Below are 14867 nucleotides of genomic sequence, written 5' to 3' on the forward strand. Positions count from 1 at the left end.
TCTCAGTAATAAAACACTTGATTTTTATTTTACAGATTTGTTCTTTTCCTACTTCTGTCAAATGTATTTATTCAGCCAGTTGATGATATCTTTTCTTGCTTCCTCAATGAAAGGTTTATCTTTGGGGTTCATGTCTTCTCTCTTGCGATGTACAAAACCATGAGTTTGTCCAGGATAAATTTTAACGTTGTAATCAACTTTACAGTGCTGCTTCAACTTCTGCTCCATTATGGTAACCTGGAACACAAAGCATCTTTCCATTAGCAATACTATGTTACCCTATTGCATGTTGTCAGTTCTCAGCCTTCAATTTTTCTTCCGGTAAAAAGAGACATTCTCCTTGAAATATGGTTTTCTAAATTTTCTTTTCTTTCTTTCTTTCTCTTTTTTTTTTTTAAAGATGTTCACATCTGCAGGGACACAAACACTTACTGCCTGATGTAGGCTGACTGACTACCAATTGTGGTAGAAGCAGCCCCATTGGGAAGGAGCAGGTTTGCACTATGAAACAGGGCAAAATGAAATCTCTTGAAGGTATGTTGAGGAGAGAAGAAACAGAATCAAAGCCTGAAATTCAAATAATTGATTTTGGAGTGGGGAAAGGGGGACAATGGAAAGGAGACTAAACCTGCTGCATGTCTTAATAGCTCTAGATACTTGCTTTGCCTTCCATCATAATTCATCACTTATTTTGAGAAGGCATATTTTATTCTAGAAAACACAGGAGCTCATAAATTGAAAGCTTGTTGTGGGGGGGGGAAGGCTGTTAGGCCTACATAGCTGGCTTTTCTGGTTCTTGTGCAATGACTGACCCCAGGGAAAACAACTCATGGTCCTGACCTTTTCTGGAGTGCTTGCACTGTCATTTTGATTAAAGAAGGTTTACTCCCGTAAGCCTATTGCAGGTTACCTGCTCCTACTAGAAGCCCTTATCTTTAGAAAACTATACTGTGTGAGAGAAAGAGAGAGAGAACATTTGCCAGCACAGCTTTAAATAATCTTGACTTGGGGAGTAGGGGGAGGAAAGGGGGAGAAGAAGAACTTTTCTTTAAGAGTTTGGAAAAGGGGGAGAGAAGGGCCAACTAATTTGCTAATCTGCCAAGTGTCATTTTATGAAACAAGTATTTAAAAACCTATGAAGACATATATATCTTTGCAGGTGAACTCACTTGCTCAGTTGGGATGTATTCATCACTTTCACCAAAAATGAAGAAAGTGGGATGGAGAAAACTGTATCGATCTTCAAAGTATTTAATTACTCCTAGAAAACATATAGTTTAAAGAGATTTAAAATGCATTGTTCAGTCTTAATGCAAAATCATCATAGTTAGATTAGAGATAGGGAGGACTGGATCTGGCCTCCAACTGTGAGGACACACAAGGAATTGAGTCTAGTGACTTGGCCTGTCTCTAAAATCTGCCAGATTGGCATGTGTCCACACAAGTAAAAAAACAGATCTTTACCCTTGGGACAGACAGCTCCATTGGATGGGAAAATGGGAAAAGTCAGCATTGCAAATGAGCATTGTCATAGCCCAGGATTAGACAACAAAATAAAGTGACAAGCTAATTTACCACTGTTACTCTTGGTGCAGAATTATACAGATGACTTCAGTCCACCAAACACACATGGTTGTTTCCTGTTTTTCTAAGAAAATGGTTCAGAAGTCTAGAATGACCAGTTAGCTTATTATTTAAGAGAATTAAGATCATAATCAAATGAAGGGTGTAAACAAACATCACTGTTGTACTGCCAGAGGCCAAGCAAACAGACAACCACTCGCCTTGTCATGCCACAAATGCCCTAAATTTGTGGCTGAGACAGGGGTGCTGTGGATTTTGGCAAACATGTTTCTTTTAAATGGTAGAGCGTAGGCAGTCTGGAGCTACCTATGATTTCCAGTTGCCTTGGGCAGGCATTCCTGGGGCTTCAGGGGCTTGATATCCAAATTGATTTGGAGAGATTCAGAAAGATTTGGTGATTCAGACATAGAGATAGCTTTAAATGTTTTTTCTACATACCTCTCGGTAGTAGAGGCTCATGAATACTGAGTTGCTGGGGCAGATGGAGTGTCCCACAGAAGCACAGGGAGCTCCCCAGTGTGCTGGGAAGCAGACCTGGAAGTGGACTGGAAGCACTTCCGGTCCATTTTCAGGTCCACCAGGGAGCACACTTACAGCCAACATTTTTGCAACAAATTAGCCATATGTCATTACGTTTTTAAAAGATTTTTCCATATAATGTATTAATTCTATGCCTTTTTTTTTCCAGATTCTGACTTTTAGTTTTGAACAAAACCCTCCTCCCTACAACCCTTACCTGTGCTTTGTGCCAGCAGGTTCCATCTACGCTGCAGCCTGGGACACTGAGCATAGCTACAGCCCAGCCCCATAGCAGTGGCATGGAGCCCTCATGGCTGCTATGGGGGCTGGGCTATGGCCATGTTTCATGTCCCATGCTTCATGCTAGAACAGGGAGTCTACTGGCACAAAGTAGAGTCTGGGGGATAAGCAAGGAACAAGAGCCAGGGAGGAATAGAAGCTATGGGGGAAGCAGAGGCTGAGGGAAGGGAGGAGTAGGGGTTGGAGAGAAGAGAACAGCAGAGGTGGGGGTGGGGGGTAGAGGCTGGAGGAAGTAGGAACCCAAGGCTGTGAGGGGGCAGAGGGGGCAGGGGTGCAAGGGGCAAGATACTTGACACTCCTCATACTACCTGCCTCCCTACTGCTTGCCTCCCTGCAGTGGCGAGAGGGATAAATTAGAGACAACCACACAATAATTAGATTTTGCATGTGGAAAATTATACCAAATGTATAAATTTCCATGTATAGAATCTAATTCTTAGGGGTTGTCTTAAATTTAGGGTCATCTTAGATTCGAGTATACACAGTAAAATTGTTATAGGCCATACATAATAATAATAAAACTACATGCTACAATTTTGTGTGAGTGCCCATTTTGACATGCCTTTTATACCTACCACAGACTGATACCCCAGTCTTTAATTCAGGATTTTTCAGCATCAAATGATGAACAGCCATTCCTCCCCAGCAAAATCCAACAACACCAACCTTCTTTGCACCACATTGCTGCTTTAGATACTTCAGGACAGCATCAGCTTCCCTAAGACGCACAAAGACAAGTAAAGGAAAGAACCTAGTAATTTGACCCACAGACTTCCATAAGATTTGTACTTTTTTAATCTTACTGCATTTGTTTCATTATATTTGAGGTCATCATTCTACACTTATTTACTCAGGCAGAGTTCCTCTTGAGTTCAAAGGTAGCTGTGTACACATGCTGTATGCTGAATAACCATTCTACCTGTCTACTTTGCTGGCATCTCGAGTTTTCAGCCAGTCATTAAAAATGGACCAATCATCTGAAGGTTTCCAAGGCTCTTGTCCCACAAAGAAGTCTGGGCAGATAGCTCTGTAAGAAAAATGGCCACATGTGGACTTTTAATAAATTTGATTTATGCCACAATGATTTCACAGAATTAGAACGTACATTTTTCATTTTTTAAAACTAAAAACAAATATTTGACCAAATTTCCAAAGGACAATGACCTATTAGAATTTGTTAAGAACCTATTCACTGTAATGAAGAATTTCCTACCAATGTCCCTTCAGACACCCTATACTTTACAAGGACAATAATTATGAACTGGAAGCTCATACCCCAATAATAAGGCAACAAATATTTACAGTATGTTTTTCACTATTTCTTAACAGATTCCTCTCATGAGCTCTGAATCAGCACTTATTTCTTTGGCAAAATTCCTCTGACTTTACTAAGAGTTTTGCTACAATAAGTAATGGCAAGTAGAGCTTACAAAAAATAAGGATGTTTAAAGAAAACTAAAGATACTTTAACTAACTCCTTTGAAGACTGAAAGTCATATAATTTTGTTTCCCTTTCTTTTTGCATCCTACATTGTCTAGTTATCATTGGGTTGCTTGTCAATGATGAACTGTATGCAATGTTTTTAAACTATAAGAAGCCTCTGCAGAAACAGAACACATTAGCAAAGTTTATTGAGGTGTATGGATATATGTGGTCTAATGAAAAGTGCATATGTTTTTTGGCCTAAAGAAAAATATATAACATTTTTTGGCCTTGCATCTTTGAAAGTTTCTATATAAAAAGAAAAGAATGAAATCTCATACATGTATCCATTGGCTGCCAGCATGTCTGTTATGTATCTGGTGTTTGGGAGTTGCCATCCAAAAATGTCCTGAATCACAATTACAGCTTTGTCTGTTCTGGAGGATGGCTTGCAAATGTATGCCCTGATGTGCTCAACTTGCACTTCCTGCCCAAGGCCTCCATAGTGAAATCTGTCTCCAATGTTGCAAGGGCAAGGTCTCTCTTCAGTGGCCATGTGGAACCCTAGTACAAAAATGGGAAAATAAATAGTAAACTATGAATATTTACAGTAGCATGCACAAGGGGAAACATCAGTATATTATGGGGTAATATTACCATAAATAACAGAAATCTTACTGTGTACACCATTAATTTTGTTGAGGTCTGACCACCTAATGCTTCTCAATAGCACTTTGGTTTTGTATGTGGTTACTTAGATTGTAGGGGATAGTTGGGATCCTGGTCCATGTCTATGGCTCATGGTGCAATAGCAGGAGTGTCAAACCTACCTTTGCCCCTGGGCTGGATCTGGACTGCAGGGCTCTCATTAGGTGAATCCAGATTCAGTGGCAGTGGTAAGACAAGTGGAGATTTTGATGATAGCCCTCACCCCCCAAATCCTGGCCCCTCTATAAGCCCCACAGGCCAAATAACACAGCTCTGTGGGTCAGATCCAGCCTGTGGGCCATAAGTCTGACACATCTGTAATGTGAAACCTGTACTACTATTACTACTACTAAAGTTAAGAGTAATATTTGCCTCTGTAATGCTTAACCTTTTTGGCTGGTGGGCTGGATGGGCAGTGCTCTGTCTGTTGGCAAGCCAGATCCATAAAGTGGTCTGGATCTGGCACCTGGGGTGGTGTTGGGACCCCATCTGGCCATGCAGAGAGGAAGCAGGGGAAAACCTGGCTCCAACCCAGCCCTATGAGGGGAGAAGGGGCATGGCCCAGCCTCAATCAAGCTGTTGGGGGAGGGAGGACATGGTCCAGCCCTTATCAAACCATAGGGGAGAAAGGAGGTGTAGCCTAGCCCCATGGGGAAAGGGAGCGTAACCCAGCTTCAGTCTATCATGTAGGGCTTGGGGGTTTGGAAATTTGATGGTGGGGAATGGTGGCAGTATTAATGCCCTGCCACCAAATTTCCGGCCCCATAGAGAGCCCTGCAGGCTGAATACCATGGATCCATAGGCCATGTTTTGCCCATGAGCTGGAGTTGAGCACTCCTGATCTAACTAGATTAGATCATCACAAACTAGTAAGTTATGATGAAATACATGCTTTTACATAAATGCAGTAATTCATAGTAGAAATTAGTCTCTATTTGAAAGCTGTGATATGAGATACAGTACTTTGGGGATGAATAATCTATTATGAGGTAAAAATACCTAAATCTTGATTAAACTTAAGACACTTCTATGTAGAGATTTAAAACTATTTTGAACTTTCAAAAGCAGACCCCTCAGTTTGCAGGAGTTCCACTGCCAAAGCATCCTTAATAGAAGATTACTTTGGAGAAAAGTATATGTTTTAAACAAATAATGTGTCATTATGAATATATGTCAAGGAGGTACAACATACTACTTTACTATTACAGACATGGTACATTCAAACTGGCTTGGTAAAAAGTCAGCATGAAGTGAAATTCTTTCAGTTGAACCAAAATGTGAACTGTGGCCTGAGGGTTAGCTATTACGCAGAGAAAGTTCAGTATAAATAAATGATTTGCAGAATCAAAAAAGAACACGCAAAAATTAGTACAAAGCAAATATTTTGTCCTAAGACCTTTGTTACCAAAAACCCAATACTGTTTAGTCATTAGACAAGACTATAGCTCATCTATGATCAAGACTGTTTTGCAACTTAGACATAAATTAAGGGACAGTTACAAATTCCTTAATGAATTACCCTTACCCTTTTTGTACACCAAATTAAGATAAAATTACATTTCCCAATGATCCACCATTCCCTCTTAGCAGGTAAATTATTAGTACCACCCAAGTCAGATAAAGAGGCAAGACACAGATAAAGAAGCAAGGTCTATCACCCAACCTTTTATTGATACACCTCAAAGCATGAGAATGAGCACTTGTTTCTATGCCTATTTAGCTATCTGTAACACCACAGTATAGATTCTCACCTCTACCGGCTGTGGGAGACACAGGAGGGAAGAGGAAGGTGGCATGGAGGCTGGTAACAGGCTCCCATGAATTTGCTGAGGTCCCCAATTCCATCTCTGTTTACACTCAATATTTATATATGGCTTATTTAAATAAATATTCTGATTGGTGTTATTCAAATGTCTGTGTTTCACTCAGACTTTGTTAACTGGACTGAGCCATTTTTTCTGTGGCCTTGCAAAATGCCAGTTATCTGGGGTCTGTGTCCTTCTGAAAAGTACAATTTTGAGAGAGAGGGGGCTTCTTATCTCTTTCCCTCGCCATCTGGAAATGCTCCTTGCCATGTTCCTTTTTTTTTTTTTTTTACTTTGCTGATTAGGCTAGACACCATCTGCAAAGGTCTACTCTGGATCCCTTGAAAGTGGCAAAGGCTGATGACAGGTGAACAAAATGCAGCCCATGCCCCTCGTTTTTGTAGGATAACTAGGCTCCTGAAAAATATGTCAAGGTCTAGAAGCTTTTGCATTTTTTTAAAAGAGCCTGCTTTTCTGTTCTCCCCACCCTTTGCTGCTGTGTTTGCAAGAAGAAGTAACCCTTTAAGACTGTGAAACAATATAAGACTAACCATTTACAAGATAACTGTTAACCATAGCTAACTGTTAAGCATTAGTATAAACAGGAGATGTCTGTGTTTCTTCCTTAATGTGGTTAGGAACAGATATTTCTAACACTATAGCTAAGATTGATTATAAGTTAACATAATGTCTGGAGAACCATAAGCTCAGGCCATGGTAGAAACGATGTGATAGTCTAGACTGGATACGAAAGGAGAAAACATCTCTTTTTGAAACAGAACGGGTATACGCTGACCACAATGAGCCCCTTTTTGATCTGGAAATAACCTGCATATGATTGTTAAAAGCTTAGTAACTTGCTGACTATACCCAAGAACAGATGGCAAGAGGGGGAAAATAGGTACCAAAAGGAGACAACACAAGAAGTGGAGACGGGATGTGGACAAGGATCAGCAACTGAAGAGGTGGTAAAATTTGATTGGATAACAGCAAGCAAAGAAAATGTGTTATAAAACAGAAGATTTTGTGAACAGCAATGCACCACCAAAGACACCACTGTGCACGTGCACAGGAGTCCCCTTGCCTGACGACTTAGCCTGGCCAGTGACATTGCCAAGCAAAGACTACTCATCCTATATGTAATGTATCCAATTATTTAATTTTGCTTTGTTTAATGTGTCAGTGAATCTGATGTGTCAGATTTATTTAATGCGTCAATAAATCTGATCAGTTGTGAAACTTCCTCACTTACATTGAGCTCTACTCATCTCAAGAAGTCTATGGGCCGACAAGAGGTAAGTCGCTGCTGGACCTGGTAGAGGCCAAAGAGGATGATCTAGTGAGTGACCTGAGAATTGAAGGCAAGCTGGGAGACAGTGACCATGAGTTGATCACTTTCTCTATCCACTGCAAAGCTGGCAAATCAGTCATCAATGCAGAAATACCTGACCTTAGGAAAGCCGACTTTCACAAGCTCAGGGGGCTAGTTGTTGAAGCCCTGAGAGGCCATGACCTGACAGGGAGGGAGTCCACAATAAGTAGTTGCTCCTTGAGGATGTGATCCTTGAAGCACAAGGGAAGTCCATTCCAGCCTGTAGGAAAGGTAGCAAAAGGGCTGGGCAACCCCCCTTGGCTCAGTAGGGAACTCATGGACCTTCTGTACCTTAAAAGAGAAGCTTATAAAGGATGGAAGTCAGGAATCACCACTACAGAGGAGAATTTAGCACTGGCCCACACTTATAGGGAGAAAAATAGAAAAGCCAAGGTTGAAATCGAGCACAAACTGGCTACAGGAATTGAGGACAATAAAAAGTCCTTCTTCAGATATGTGGGAAGTTGAAAAAAAAAACCAGGACAACATTGGATCCTTGCTAAACTAAACAGGGCAGCTGATGACTGACACCTAGAAAAAAGCCAGTCTCCTTAACAATTACTTTGTGTCAGTCTTCCACCAGCCCAAGGGGATCACCCTGCCTGACAAGATGCAGGATGACAAGGGTAAGGGTGAACATATGCCCATCATTGGGATAGATCTTGTCAGGAAATACCTTGAGAAGCTGGACAGCCGCAAGTCAGCTGACCCAGATGGAATGCGCCCAAGAGTGCTAAAGGAACTGGCTGATATCATAGTACAGCCAATGGCAAGGATATTTGAGAACTTATGGCACTCGGACGAGGTACCTGAAGATTGGAAGAGGGCCAATGTGGTGTCAGCTTCAAGAAAGGGGAGAAAGAAGATCCAGGGAACTACAGGCCAATCAGTTTGACCTCAATCCCTGGAAAGATATTGGAAAAAATCATCAAAGAAACCATTTACAACAGGCTAACAAAAGGCAACATTCTGAGAGAGAGCTAACATGGCTTCATTGTGGGTATGTCCTGCCTGACCAATCTCATTTCCTTCTATGACCATCACCCGGACAAAGGAGAAGAAGTTGATATCATATATTTGGACTTCAAAAAAGCCTTTGACCAGGTGTCCCATGATGTCCTCATGGTAAAATTGGGGAACTGAGGCCTCAACAACCTTACAGTCCGATGGCTGGGGAACTGGCTCCATGGTCGGACTCAGAGAGTGATAGTTGATGGAACTGAACCAACATGGCGCATGGTGACCAGTGGTGTGTCCCAGGGCTTCGTACTCAGACCTGTACCCTTTAATGTTTTTTTAATTATCTCGACTCGGTGTCAGAAGCAGAATGGCTAAGTTTACTGATGACACCAAATTATGTGGAAGTGTGGTCACACTAGATGATAGGTTGGTGATTCAGGCTGACCTTGACAGGCTTGCAAAGTGGGCAGACCAAAACCTGATGGCATTCAACACAGAGAAATGCAAGGTGCTCCCCCTTGGGAGAAAAAAACCCTACATCATACTCATGTAGCTCAGCAGTGCTACACTCACTAGCACCACAACTGAAAGAGACTTGGGGGTCATGGTTGACCACAAGATGAACATGAGCCACCAATGCAGTGCTGCATCTGACAAACCAAACAAACTCCTGACTTGCATCTACTGATGTATCTCAAGCAAGACCTAGGAAGTCATCTTCTTGCTTTATTTGGCCTTGGTGAAGCTGCAGCTGGAGTACTGCATCCAATTTTGGGCTCCACAATTCAGAAAGGATATGGAGAGTTCTTGAGAGAGTCTAGAGGAGAGCCATGCATATGATTAGAGGACAAGAGAGCAGGACTTATGAGGAGAGGCTGAGACATGGGACTCTTCAGCCTGGAAAACCATAGGCTTAGGGGGTACCTGATGACAGCTTATAGGTACATAAGGGATGTGCATCAGGAACTGGGAGAACATCTGTTCACCAGGGCACCCCAAGGGAAGACAACAGTCACTAACTCCTGGAAGATCATTTTAGGCTGAACATAAGGAAAAAATTCTTTACCCTCCGAGTCCCCAGGGCCTAGCATAGACCTCTCCCCAAAGGTGGTGCAATCGCCTACTCTGGACACTTTCGAGAAACACTTGGACACCTATCTTGCTGGGATCATTTGACCTGAGCTGACTTCCTGCCCCTTGAGCAGGGGGATGGACCCAGTGATCTTGCAAGGTCCCTTCCAGCCCTAATGTCTATGACATCTATGAAATCAATGTATCCTGTATGACTGGAACAGTCTGAAGTCTCACTTATTGTACTGCCCCAGCTACCTCATGTTTAACTACACTTCAAGTATAGCAAAAGTGACATTGTTATTTCAATAGAATTCTAGCTGACTACATACAACTTAATCATCATAACATTGATTGTTACTTTTAGCTGCTGTTAGGCACTTTCCATAAAAGAAGTTATTCATTCTTGACCTAGCCTAGTGTTAGTTGTCTTAATAAACAGATTCTTATTCTTCTTTTCCAAGTTACAAATTCTGATTTAAATACAAGCTTATTGATTATATACCAGTTTAAGCATATAATTTTACTAGGTCTGTAGTCTGCACCAGTCAGTGTGGTCTATCAGTCACTGAACATGCCTACAGCCTACATCTTCCATTGATTTCAAAACTATTTGGCATCACATTTGGACTAATGCATTTTTGGCTCTGGCAGCCATTTTGAACAATGGTATTCATGAATTATTTTGGGGGGGTAAACAACATACTTTGGCTACTGTGGACCCTTCCACCCCCAATAATTTATTTTAAGTTATTAAAGGTCTTCTAGTAAGGAATAGATTGATTCAGTTTTGAGATACAGGTATGCGTTGGCTAGTTCTCCTTTTCAAGAAGGTTTATGAAAGTTGTACAACTCAGAATAAAGTTGTAGGGACAGAGTAAACAAGACATGTGAATGTATATTATATGCATGTGGTTATATACCTGTTTCTATTTCAAGTAAATTCTTTCAAATATTTGTGCAAAGTCTTAGTAACAATGGGGGAAAAAACATGAGTGAAAACAATTACATTTAGAAACATTTATTTTAGAGACTATTTTAATGCATTATTTTAAATAAAATAATTTAATTGTCCAAGTCTTAATGACAGAGGAAAAGAGGTAAATATAATTTAATCATGAATCATTTTTATTTTTGGAAAAATATTTTTTTCAGTCAGTATACTTTAAAATGAGGAAGTTTAATTTGTTCAAAGCCTTAGTGACAAATGAGTTAGAAACAGGTGTGCATATGTATAAATTATATCAAATAGTATATTTTATAAAAAAAAAATTCTGTAGTTAGTAAAATTGTTAACATATTCATTAAATAATTGAGCAAAACTGCTAGTACAGTGCTAAACAAAAATGCTTAGTCACAGAGGAATAAAGCAGTATTGCTAATGCATATAATGACTAGGCAGTTAGTGCATTTCTATAATATAATGAAAACAATTGAACACAGTCTGAATAAGAGGAATCCTAAAAGGTTATATTGACTCACATTTTCCTGAGCCAACCATTCTCTTCCCCAACCCCAATTATTCACTGTAGCATGTTAAACTGTCTATGAAAGCTAAAATACCAAAGAACCACGTATCTAGATTTGTTCTTCAAAGTTTTAACAAACACTGTAAACACTTCCCAGTTAGCCTCATGTGTATGTGCGCAAGTGTGTGTGTGTGTGTGTGTGTGTGTGTAATTATGGGATATCTCTTTCTACACAATTCCTTTAGCAACTGTCTTTAAAAACAGGTAAAGAACTCTCAAGGGACTCACTCCCCTGGGCCTTTATTCTAAATTCCCTCTATTCCAGTAATGCCATGTTTCTTAATCTTTTTTATTTACTGAACATTAATGCTGGCTGCCTTGCACTGGATTAAAAACTTTTGATTTCCGCATATGTTGGAAGGACAGATTAATAAGAAAAAAGTCCCAGAACCATGCAAATATCTACAGGCCCTTTCCTGCAGTGCAAACATTTGACCCCACTTTCCGAATCAAGTGTATATACCTGAAGCAATGATTTACTGGTGTCTGGGAAACCCATCTCACACATACCAGCCTGTCCATTCGGCCTGCCAGCTGCAAGACTGGAGAGCTATCCCCATGGCAAAAAAGTCCTACTTAACTCCTAATAAAAAGATTAGAAGGAAAATAGGAAAGGTGGGTTGCCCTCCTCCCCCCAAACACAAACAAACCCCAATGTGCAGAACAGCTTCAGCAGTTGTAGCACTAATACCGATGCCTCTGGAGGTGCGTGGCCACTGCTCCAGTCCCCACTGTCCGTTGCAGCTGTTTGTCCTGTCGCTTCCTGACAGCTGGGGGAACAGCTGAGCAACCACCCTGACTGTGGGAGAGCCCAGGGGCTGACCAGCACAGCGTTGAGCTGGGTGCCCATTGGCTACCTGACTGTAACACACAGAACAGCCGTCAGCCACGTTCTGGAGCTGTGCATGCAGCTCTGGGAGCCTCCTACCTTCCTCGTATCACTGATGCCAGCCTCCAGGCTAGAGCTTCTAGTGTAGATGCACCCCCGCAAGCCCACTGGAGCTAGACAGGAAGAAAAGTTGCTGGTGGCTCTGATCACATAGACACTGTTGTGGGGGGAAAGTTGGAGGCGGGAGCCCTGGGTGTGTGCAGGGGGGAGAAGGATGGCTGTTTCTTCAGATAACAGGGTCAGATGTCATTGCCTTTTATCTCTGGCATTCAGGCACTGGTTTGTCCTCTAACCCTTTCTTTGTTTTGTAGTTATAAAGACTTTCTGTAAAGGAGTGAGCTCTCTGCTCCCCTCTGGAATCGGAGCCTTTCTTTATACCCCACTGCTAAGCCTTTTAAGAGGCCTACATCTAAGCCCTGAGATTTAGGGAAGTGTGTGTTTGCTTGCTTAAGATTTTTTTTTTTTTTTTTATCTTGCATGCCGGACAATTCAGTTAGGCAAAACAGTTTTTTTTGTCCCCCTCTAAGGTCAGGCTAGTCCGTAGTTCAACCAGGATTTGTGATGTACGGAACTGGTGTAGGTTGCACCACTGTTAACGTGTGTTGTGTCCAGACCCTAAACCAGCCTCTACTTCTCCAGAAATTCCTGCCCAGGCATATGCATTGAAGGTCTGGGTGGCCCTCATGCATATACCATGATGCAGGAGGATTGATGACTGCCACCACCCCCAGACCCTAAATAACGTGAGAGGCAATAATCTTTTATTGGACCAATTGTATGGTTTGTACAGCCAAGCTTTCAGATATTGTGGTATTCAGGCATTTCAGGTATTCTTCCTCAGGCATCTGTCTCTAATTCTGCCTAATTGATTTCTAACACGTTTTGAGAGGTGAAGAACGATTTATATAAGCACAGGAGAATGGGAATCTGCAATAGTGCCTTCAGTGGCAGTTACCACTGGAAAGCTGATCATACATTCACCCCAGACACTGATGTAACCACCATGGCAACAACTTCACCTCAACACTACCAGACCCTAAACAAAGATTTCAAACAGTTGTCAAGGTTGCCCCTAAATTACTTTTCCCCACAGTTTTCATTTATATTACCTTTAAAAGTTTCAGTTACTGTATTGGTTTTATTTTTTAATTTCTGATTTGCATTACTGGTAATTAATGACAAGCATGTTAAGAAAGTAAAATATTTACTGCTAAAGCATTTGATATAGTGTGTCTTTAGTACTTTTTTTTTTGTATTGACTGCCTCTCCAGTACTAAAATATAATTTCCCTAGTATTGTATTGCTGTTTTCATTATATTTATTCAAGTTTAATTATTTTAATAAATTTATTTTTGATACCCTAAATTCTGGAAAAAATGAGGTTTACTGTAACAAAAAGAGCATAGTTTGTGGAAAGAGAAGTAAAAAGTGTTTTTAACTTTTCTATACAGTGCAATTTAAACTAGCATGTATTTTGCCTCTTTATTCAGCTATTACTATTATTGTGCACAATTGTTTCCTCGAAAGTATTTGGAAAACAGCTAAGTGTGTGTATGTATGTATGTATATATGCAGGTATTAATGCCTCTTTCTTTTGTTCCTGTCACTAAGACTTTATTTGAAATTGCAACAACTACATAAATCCCTCTGCAAATAAAGAAAGCATTACATCAGTATTCATTCATTTTATTTTTAAGTTTTCCTGTATGGAAACACATTAAAGAACTCTTTTTCCAAAATTGCTCTCAAATATTTTCTCCTACAGAAGCCAAATATTTTGTTTTCTCAAAACAGCTAGGGAAGCACAAAAATGCGTGTTCATACATGATACCCAGGTGCTCTCAACTGGCAGAAAGGTGGAACAAATTCAAAAAAAAAAAAAAAGCCTGGAAACTTGTCGAAAATATACAGGGAGTAAAATGTGGAGCTAAAACCACAAAGGAGTTCCAGAATGACGTTCTGAGACCCAAAAATCAGTCATTTGGAGGAGGGTCTCAATCACTGAAAAAAGTTGCCCCTGTTCCTTATGAGTTTTTTAACATACAACTTACACTATACACAATGTATTAGTTGTTGATAAAACAAATGCAGGAGGTTAGTAATGAAATACAGCCAAGAAAATTTGCAATGGCTCTAACTAAATGTAAAGAGAAATTAGAGCAAAGTTTGCATGGTAACTTCTTCCTCTTTTCTGAAATGTTTCCACTTTTTTTCTTAGCCAAGGGTTGTTTTTAAAACAATTTCCATAATAATTTGAAACATTTCCATCCCTCTAAAGCTGTAGATTAGATTAAATACTAACCTTGAGGAGTTTGTGCCTGGCTAACAATTTTTTCATTATTTTAAAAACATGAAGCAATTGTTTTCTTTGAACTAGAGTCTCTTAAAAAAATTAGTTCAGCTTTCCATGTTCAAGAAGACTGCACAAGTCCCGAAAAATGCAACTGTTTGGATTTTGTCCTTTACTGAATGTGAATCCTAGTTAATGAATTATAATTTTATCAACAAGAAATAACTCTGTGTGCAGCAGCATCTGTGATTACCTATTTTGCTTAGTCATAAGATTGACATGTTCTGGAACACCCGGTACAATAGCTATGAATCACTGTTGTTTTCTGAACACATGCCCTACTTCTCCTTCTACATGTTGTTGGTGTAACGCCACTGAATTCAGTGGAGGTCCCGTCCCCACACCATGGTCACTGAA

The 14867-nt window shown here is 40.4% G+C and overlaps 1 protein-coding gene across 6 annotated transcripts in view; it reads right to left on the bottom strand.

Annotated features, from left to right (window-relative positions):
- Window positions 1-14867, bottom strand: part of LOC149864317 (carboxymethylenebutenolidase homolog) — a 23870-nt gene continuing 9003 nt past the window's right edge. Inside the window, exons 1-6 of one of the 6 annotated variants that reach the window (XM_090049274.1) lie at window positions 14463-14609; window positions 4168-4390; window positions 3323-3430; window positions 2979-3121; window positions 1170-1261; window positions 1-237 (exon numbers count right to left, since the gene is read on the bottom strand). In XM_090049274.1, the coding sequence (XP_089905400.1) occupies window positions 58-237; window positions 1170-1261; window positions 2979-3121; window positions 3323-3430; window positions 4168-4382 (738 nt within the window). In that variant the 5' untranslated portion in view covers window positions 4383-4390; window positions 14463-14609 and the 3' untranslated portion in view covers window positions 1-57. Of the gene's footprint in view, window positions 238-1169; window positions 1262-2978; window positions 3122-3322; window positions 3431-4167; window positions 4391-11734; window positions 11754-11921; window positions 12158-12199; window positions 12335-14462; window positions 14610-14867 lie in introns of those variants that run through there. The other 5 variants (XM_090049276.1, XM_090049278.1, XM_090049275.1 and 2 more) reach the window with 5 other exon arrangements.

The sequence above is a fragment of the Crocodylus siamensis genome, chromosome 5, assembly GCF_052110815.1.
Source record: "Crocodylus siamensis isolate JL-2025a chromosome 5, ASM5211081v1, whole genome shotgun sequence".
Lineage (NCBI taxonomy): Eukaryota > Metazoa > Chordata > Crocodylia > Crocodylidae > Crocodylus > Crocodylus siamensis.